The sequence below is a fragment of the Sorex araneus genome, chromosome 1 (assembly GCF_027595985.1).
Source record: "Sorex araneus isolate mSorAra2 chromosome 1, mSorAra2.pri, whole genome shotgun sequence".
NCBI lineage: Eukaryota > Metazoa > Chordata > Mammalia > Eulipotyphla > Soricidae > Sorex > Sorex araneus.
In genome coordinates, this window is record NC_073302.1 from 40,149,620 (window position 1) to 40,158,350 (window position 8,731).

The following is an 8,731-nucleotide window of genomic DNA, read 5'->3' on the forward strand; positions in this document are numbered from 1 at the left end:
GAAACTGGGCCGGAGCACTAGGACAGTAGGCCGGGCATTTGCCATGTATGCGACCAACCCAGGTTTGATCCCCAGTATCTTATGTGGTCCTGAGCCCACCAGGAGTGATTCCTGAAGCACAGAATCAGAAATAAGTCCTGAGCAATGCTGGATAAGCACCCCCCCCAATCAATAAATTAAATAGAAGCTTCTCTAGTAGTTACAGTCCCTCTCTTGTGCAGTTACCAGCAGACACTTAGATCCCCAAGCTAGACACACTGGGGCAGTTCTAGAATGTTCTGTCTCTGCGCTTGGCACCCCTAGAGGCAGAATAAGCACAATTCGATCCCCTCTGCAATCCGCAACCCTTATACTGACCACTGACCGAGGCGGACCCCGACATGGGCGGCTTGGGTACTCCCCCAGAACGTACCTGGCTTGTCACTCGTGGACTCAGGCCCCACATCGGCACTCAGAGAAGCATAGGATTTGCTGGCTCCGTGCTGCAAATGGAGAACGCCTCGTCAGAACTCAATACAGCCCAGTGGCTGCCACCTTGGAACTTGGCCTAGCTAGTCAGTTCCCTGGGTCCTGTCAAGGGACCTGTCAGGGAATAGAACTAACAGGGGAAGGTGGCCTGTCTCAGGCGCACTGGTGCTGACCTTCATCCAGAGTGTCACAGGATGCTAGATAGACCTTTCCAGAGCAGCGCACAGGAAGGGCGCTAAGGAGCAGGGTCACCAGTTTAGGAGACTGGAGGTTGTCCTGGGGGTCGAAGGGATCGTAGTGGACTTTCTGGAGGAGGCTGGATCACACAGGACCTTGAAGACAAATCCAGGTGGCTAGGGCTAGGTCCTTGGCTCTTCGGTCATGATTGATGGGTTTATCCCTATTCCCAGAATTCTTTGTCTGCTGCCCACTGCACCCCCTACTTCCCCCCCTCCAAACACACACACACACACACACACACACACACACACACACACACAAAGCTCACCAGAGAGGCAGGAAGGCCAGCTTCCAGGCTGAGAGCAGCGCCCCGTACTTGCTTCTCAACAACTCTGGTTCTCTCTGCTTTATCCCCCCAGGACCCAGCTGCCGCCTCCATCTCCGACGGAGACTGTGACGCCCGGGAGGGTGAGTCAGTAGCCATGAATTACAAACCATCCCCGCTCCAAATGAAGCTGGGTGAGTGTGTCTGGGGGCGGTGAGGGAGATGTGGGGAGTAGACGAGGTAACCCGGGCGAGCTCTGGCAAGGAGAGGCCACCACACAGCCAGTTCTCAGACTAGACCATTCTGAGACTCAAGGCCACCATCACTGCAAATGCCCAGCCCGCATCTCCCGCCTGGCCAGGGCAGTGCCCGGCAGTCTCGGGGGCAGCTCTGAGGCCAGGTCTTCCAGGGATTAATTTTAGGGGTAAAAGCATGCACCGAACTGCAGAGAGAGGGTGGGACGACTTGTCACACATTGGAGCAGGCTGAGAAGAAGCTTTCTTATTTATAGACGGGGTATTGGCTGCCCTGAGGGATGGAAGAAAGGAGGGTCCTGAAGCCTAGAAGCTCAGTCCATCTCCCCGCTCCTTCCTCAGCCCACCTGGATATCTTAGGGCCCAGTTCGGCTCTGTCTGAGGGAGCCCCCCCCCCTTTGGTTTCTTAGGAAAACCACATCTCTCTCTAGGGTGACCTTTCTCTTGGGTGTTCACTCTCTTGGCCACTCCAAAGTCATCTAAGATTGCAGCCTGCTCCTCTGAAGTCACTCGGCTCTCAACTTTCATCCCCTAGTTCCTACAAATGTTCTCGCACCCTCCACCCCTGCCACTCCTCCTTGTACCAAATCCTGCCCCCCCCCCCCCCCCCCGTCCCTCCAGGGACCACAGCTTCACTCACTCAAGACTTCTCTGTAACACACTTTCCAAAACCGGTTTCTTGGGGAGACATTACAACACAGCTTGCACAGGAAAGAGATTACAGTGAAACAAAAGCTCTCCGCCTCCACTTCAGCACCCCTGCCGCCCCGTGGTCTGTCTTTTCTCTCAGGCGCTCCACCTGCCAAATAAGGGATCTTCTCTGTCCTCAGGGCCCTTTCCCGTCGCCCTCTGCCACCTCATCTTCCCAGAGTCCTGTTCTTCTTTTCTGCTTTCTTTTCTCTTCGCTTTTTTCTTTTCTTCTTTTTTTTTAAACTTCACTTTCTCCTGCCAGACTCATCCCGGGAGCCCCTCAGGCTATTTTTCTAAAGGAAAGGACAGTTCGCTCCTTGGACTTGGTTCATCTTCCTAGGACATCAGATTCCCATTGCAGCCAGTTTTATTTGTTCATTATGGTTTAATTTTGTGTGCATGGAGCCAGGGATGGAACCCATCATTACTGTTGAATTTAACCATAGAAGTATCTTAACAAGTATGAGTTCTTTCCCCTCCCTCATCACATTCTCCTCCCTAGAGACCATCATTCCAACCTCTTTCAATGTTCCCAGTTTTATTTTGTATTTTCGCCTAAGTGCTATCATTTTGATCACATTTTTCTGAAACTCATTTTTACTTTGTACTTAGAGTAATAAGAACGACTTCATTCTTTTACTCTATTTTTGGGGGGAACTGGGGGGGGTTTGTATGTTGTTTGGTTTTTGTTTTGTTTGGGTTTTTGGTTTTTCCTACACCTAGTGGTGTTCAGGGGCTACTCCTGGCTTTGTGCACAGGGGACACTTCCAGTGGTGCTCAAAGGACCATGAGATGCAAAGTATATAGCCTGGGCCGCCTGCCTGCAAATTATGTGCCCTATCCGTCTGAGCAAGCTCTGGGACCCTGGCTTTAATCTTTTATTTTATCTTAAGAGGGAGGAGGTTGGACCACATCCAGCTGTGCTCAAGGGTCATTTCTGGCAGTGCTGGGGGGGGGGGGTCCATGTGCAGTGACAGAGTGCATGGCAAATGCTTCAACCCCTGTGCAATCGCTTCAGTCTGACTTCAGTCTTTTAAATGGTTGCATAGTAGTTCATAGTTTGGGTTTGCCAGTGTATTCTTTGCAATTTTCTTGTTGTTGTTTCAGAAAGTTTAATAAGGTTTTTAAAATAGCATTTAAGGGTCAGGACAATAATATGGTGCGGTCAACCCAGATTTCATCCTAACCACCACATATGGTCCCTGGAGTCCCACCAGAAGTGATCCCTGAGCACAGAGCCAGGAATAAGCCCTGAGCACAGCTCTGTGTGTATACCAAAAAAGCAAAACAAAATAACATTTTGCGTCCCCGTTATTGTACCACCAAAGCTCCTCAAGGAGAATTCACCCCCATGTCTCAGTTACAGACAAGAAAATCACCACTGGGAACTTTAAGGCAGAGGGCACCCCCTAGAGGCCTAGAGTTGTAATAGCAACTGCCTCCAGACTGGAAAGAGAATGGACTATTCCCCCCTCCCCCCACTCCCTTCCCCACAGTCTGATGAACAGAGAAGAAAGATAAGGGACCTGGAGGTCAGGGGAAATCCCAGTATCACAGTCGCTAGAGATGTCCTTCCTTTCTCCTAACACCCCTTTCCACCTAATAATCTTTTCCTCTGCACCTGGTCTGTACTGGTGACAGTTAGGAAAGAGCATGCAGCTTCCTCCACTCCTGGCTGCTGGTGACAGAGCCACGCACTGAACAGCGGATCCTCTGATGGCCCAGTCCCCCAGACCCGTGGGCCTGACAGGTTCTGGAGCCTCAGAGAACTGAGAGGTTGGCAGAGGGTTCCCCAGCTTCCCGCCCTCTACCCCCTGAGCCTCATTCTATTTCCCTCCCATCTACAACCTTCACTGGTTCTTCCTTCCTGCCTGTCATCAGTCCCCAATTCTTCTGCCTGGAATTTGAGAGTTTCAGGCTCTGACTTGCTCTCCAAGGAAGTCCCTACCCCTCCACGTGGGACCCGCGACATCGCTAGTGAGGCAGTTTGCTGAAGAAACGCATCCTTCTTGTCCGGCCTGATCTCCTGGGCTCACATGAGTGCACTTGGTTAGACACCGTCCTAGAGTTCCTCGTCCCTCCAGCCCCAGGCAGCGCCTGCAGGAAACCCTGACTAGCTGCTCTGTCCCTCCAGTCCAGTCCTCCCTGACACACACTCAGCTCCTTCTGCCCCTCACCGGCCCGAGTGCCTCCGGCTGGGCACAGCCCACTGCTGCCTCCACCAAGCGGAGGAGAGAGTTGAGATTCCCTGCCCCAGTTTCTAGAGAGGGAAAGGATTTCCCAGTGGAAGCCCGGCCCAGGCTGCCTGGAGCGGAAAGTAAGGGGCTCGGAGGGTGGGACACAGCTTCCTTCCCCTGTGCCCCTGCAGAGAAGCAGCGGGAGCTAGCCCGGAAGGGCTCCCTGAAGAACGGCAGCATGGGAAGCCCCGTCAACCAGCAACCCAAGAAGAACAACGTCATGGCCCGGACAAGGTACAGGACCCTGCAATCCCACCTGGACCCCACCCACCTGCCAGCCAGCGGTGGCTCATCCCAAGCCTCCCTCCCTCTCCTTCCCTCCCTCTTCAGGCCCAGCTCCTCTCTGAAAGGGAGTGAACTGCAACTGGACACAGGCTGAGGGGGGGGACATGGGGAGCAGGAGTGGGGTACTGGGCCCAGCTCAGTTCCTGGCCAGTTTTGTGCGGTCCAGTTGCCAATCCAGTCTCCCACATTCTCCACCCAGGCTGGTCGTTCCCAATAAAGGCTACTCCTCACTTGATCAGAGTCCAGATGAGAAGCCACTGGTGGCCCTGGATACGGACAGGTGTGTATGGGGACTGTGGGACAGCCAGGCGGGCCCTGGGAACCCTCAGAACACACAAATGGATGGACAAGCCCTCGCCCACTAGATTGTCAGGATAGGGGCATTCCGAAGACAGCCAGCAGCTAGCCAAGGGCAAATTCCCAAGGAACGTTTTACCTGGAGGTGAGGGAGGATGGAGAGAGAAATGGGGGATGGGTACAGTCTGCTGCTGTCAGTGACAGTCCCCTAAAATGGGTCCCGAGCTGTCTCTGGACAGCAGTTGTGATGCTCTAAGCCCTGCCTCTACCCCTGCCCCCTGCGAGGCCCCCGTCCCCCCTCTTGAAACTTGCCTAGCTAGACCTGGACTTTGGGACAGTGCAATAAATCAGGGTCATTTGAGTCAAGGAAAAAAAGTGGGGGAAGGGAGTGTATGGGAGAGAAGGGAGTAGCAGCTCTATTTAGAAGAAAATTGAGAAGTTGAGAGACTTGAGAGAAGAAATAGTGGGTCAGGCACTTGCCTTGCACGCTGCTGACCCGGGCTCAATCCCCAGCGTCAGCCCAGTGTTGCTCAGAAAAAAAGAAGAAGAGAAGTAGTTGAGAGGCAATTTTACCCCCTCCTGTGTCTCAGGCTCTGGGGAATGTCCTCTGGCTCCCCCCTCACTGACCCTTCTAAAACCCAAAGGGGTGGTGATTTAGAAAGGTGGATCAAGAGACTCTCAGGACTGCATTTGCACAGCAAGCGATTCTTATTTTTATTTAATTTTTTAGTGTGTTTTGGGGCCACACCTGGTGGTGCTCAGGTGCTCTGTGCTCAGGGATCACTCCTGGCAGGGTTCTGAGGCATGCCTGGAATCCAATCTGGGTCAGCCGCATACGAGGCAAATGCCCCCTTTACACTGCAAGCGTGCTTTGTATCGAGCATGGGTTGTGTGGCACTGTGGGAGCGGTTTGACTGATCTGGGGGGATGAGGGTGCTGGCAGTTTTTCTACTTCACTTCCAGCAATCACTCCCCTCCCTGTCTTCTCTCTCCATGGCCAGCGATGATGACTTTGACATGTCCAGATACTCCTCCTCTGGCTACTCCTCCGCGGAGGTGAGGCCCCTACCCGTCCCTGCCTTAGACGCATCCTGGAGGGACCAGGTCCAGGCAGAGCCTGGCGGGCTGCTGGGGGGCGGGGCCTTGGGCGGGTGGGCGTGGAGGGGGCGTGGCCACTAGACCACGGGTTGGGCTCACCCGGGAAAGACATGGATACTTTAGGCAGAAGTTGCCTCATTTAGCCCAAGTGGGGTCTCCAGCGAGGCGGGGCCTGGGTAGGGTGGAAGCCTGAGGTTCCGGGGAGATGTCAGCCCAGCTGGCGGGGGGAGGTCTCCCTGATGCCCCCGAGACCGACCTCCCTGCCCTTTGTCTACAGCAGATCAACCAAGATCTGAACATCCAGCTGCTGAAGGACGGCTACCGGTTAGACGAGATCCCCGACGACGAGGACCTGGACCTCATCCCCCCCAAGTCCGTGAACCCCACTTGCATGTGCTGCCAGGCCACGTCCTCCACCGCCTGCCACATTCAGTAGCGGGCGGGGTCCCCGCGGCCGAGCGGGGCAGGGCCCGTGGGCCGGGTTTGGATGGGGCAAGGGGCAGAGAGCCCTCCCCGCCGCTCATCCGCCTGCCCCCCGGCCCCCACATCCCCAAACAGCCGCCAACCTCGTACCAGTCATTGCTTCCTCCTATGGTAGGACATGTACCTCTGTGTGTCCATGGAGCCGGAGAAACCCAGAGCGGGTCTCTCTCCACCCGGGGTAGGGGGGTGGGGGGGCTGTTGGTTCAGTTAACCTGCGGGGAGAGCAGACCTCGCCCAGCGCCCTCCTCTCCCCATAGCTGAGGTCCAGGGGTGGGCTGGGGGAGGGGGCGGTGTACAAAGAGTGGGGGGAGGGATCACAAAGCCAGGGGCTTGGCCCCACCCCAGCAAAGCCATGAACCCTCGTATCCACAGCCTAACGAGCAAAGGGTTGGGGGGCTGGGAGGGAGAAAGACGAGGGTCAGTGGGTTCAGGGCCAGCACCTTTAACCCCTGGCTCTACACCCCTGGCGGACACTGTTTTCCCCTTGGCTACAAATGGGAAGACCTGCCAAGCTGCCCAGCTGGACACTGAACACCCGACCCCGACCCCCTCACTGCCTCCTTCCTCCTCTTTGCCCTGTTTGCCCTCTTCCTGGCTCGGGCTGAAGGGGCAGGAAAGGTGGGCTTTAGTGACTGTCAGAGTTTGAGGTCGTGCCATCTTATCCACACCGGCCCCTTCGGCAAATGCCTCTGTCACGCAGCCATCATCCCCTCCTCCCCACAGCAGCCTCTGTTCGGGGGTCCCAGTCCCAGGCTGGAAGCGGAAGGTGAGGCTTACCTCAAGGGTCCAGTGTGAGTCAGCCTGTTCCGGGAGGCAGGCCCGGGAACACGCAGCTGCTGCCCGGGCAGGCAGGGAGAGCGGGCTGAGGGTGGCTGTGTCCCTGGCCTCTGGGGCCCGGGTCTGTGTGCCGTGTCCACCAGCTGCCCACTTGGACTGTAGGTGTCGGTGGCCATGGCAGGGAAATGCTGAGGCATTTTGTGGACCGTGTGGGCTCTGGCCCCCAGCTCTGAGCTCTCCCGGCAAGCTGCTGGCCTTCCTGAGGCTTCAGTGCGCAGGACCACAGGACGAACCGCGGCTGAAACGAAAGCCCTTTCCTGCCTGGAGGAGGGTCCTCTCAGGACCGTCTGGAGAGGTGTCCAGGGCCGCATCTGGGTGTCTGAGAATGCGAGGGCGGCTTCCCGAGAAGGCCTCTGTGGGCAGGCGAGAGAAGGGGATGGGGACATGGGTCTGCCCATGCCGGGGGGGGGAGAGGGTCTGTGTGAATGTGTGCTGGGGGGCTACCTGGTGGGTGTAAGCTGCTCAGGGGTGCCTGGATATCAGGAAGTAGATGCTGCTGTTGCCGCCTGGGGCGAGGGCGCCTGCCCAAAGCTAAGGATGAAGGTCTGGAGAGACACAGTGGCCAAGGTCCTCCCCTGGGACTGTCCCCAAAGCAGAGTTAAAGGGAAGCCTCAGACCACTCAGGTCTACCCCACCAACACCCCCATTCTCCCAGAGCGGGGGTCCGCTCCTGCATGCGGGCCAACCCCCCGATCCCCAACGGGAACAGGGGTGCTGGAGCCATGAGGGAGAGGCAAGTCAAGGCTGCTGGCTTGGGAAGGAGAGCCCTTCTCCCCAGTCACACCTGGGGGGCTCCAACGCCAAAGGATTGGGGTGCATCTCTCCCCCCCTTCAGCACCTGCCATCCACACCTCCTCCTCCGGTGCAGGCTTAGATGATGCCAAAATACCAGTGAGAAGGCAAGGACCATTCTGAAGACCCCTCTCCCAGCCCCTGTGCCCCGGAGCAAAGCTCCCACTATTGCCATCACCCCACAAATGCCAGCCCTTGAGAGTATGGGTGGGTCCTCCCCTCTTTTCCAGACAGGGCTCAGTTAGACTCTGGATGATGTGCTGCTGGCCTGCTGTGTAGAATCTGGCCCACTACTCCACCTCTCTGGACCGAGAGCCAGGGGAACACGCCCCGCCCCACCCCCACTTCAACACCCCGCAGGATACTCCTAGTGCCCTGACAGCTGAGGGCTTCCAACAAGGCAGAATGCAAGTGTGGAGCGAGGGATGAAGCTGGTAGCTGGAACTTCTGGGTCTAGGAGAGGGCGTGATCCCTTCAGCCTGGCCCGGGAGCTCGGAGGGGAGGAACCGAGGCCTTAGCTTGCCCCCTCGCCATCCTTCGCCCTTGTAGATACTGCCTTAACACTCCCCCTACCCCCAGCTCCGGCTGCCACCCAGCCAGGTTTCTCCGCGCTCACTAATTTATTTCCAGAAAGGTGTGTGGAAGACATGAGCCGTGTAAAATATTTTTTTTTAACATTTTCCATCGCAGTATTGATCATCATCCTTGGTTGTGTATCGTGTAACACAAATAATGATATTAAAAAGCATCAAACAAAGCCAGCCTCTGCTCCCTTACCTGGGTGT

The 8,731-nt window shown here is 56.3% G+C and overlaps 1 protein-coding gene across 10 annotated transcripts in view; it reads left to right on the plus strand.

The window, feature by feature from the left end:
• The window catches only part of FAM219A (family with sequence similarity 219 member A), a 52,103-nt gene extending 43,400 nt beyond the window's left edge, over positions 1-8,703 (plus strand). For 4 of the 10 annotated variants that reach the window (XM_055124013.1, XM_055124016.1, XM_055124018.1 and 1 more), the window contains 5 exons: positions 1,068-1,116; positions 4,286-4,388; positions 4,639-4,719; positions 5,738-5,792; positions 6,112-8,703. In XM_055124013.1, coding sequence (XP_054979988.1) covers positions 1,068-1,116; positions 4,286-4,388; positions 4,639-4,719; positions 5,738-5,792; positions 6,112-6,270 — 447 coding nt within the window. In that variant the 3' untranslated portion in view covers positions 6,271-8,703. Of the gene's footprint in view, positions 1-1,067; positions 1,168-4,285; positions 4,389-4,638; positions 4,720-5,737; positions 5,793-6,111 lie in introns of all 10 variants that reach the window. The other 6 variants (XM_055124009.1, XM_055124011.1, XM_055124012.1 and 3 more) reach the window with 3 other exon arrangements.
• Positions 8,704-8,731: the final 28 nt, after the last annotated feature.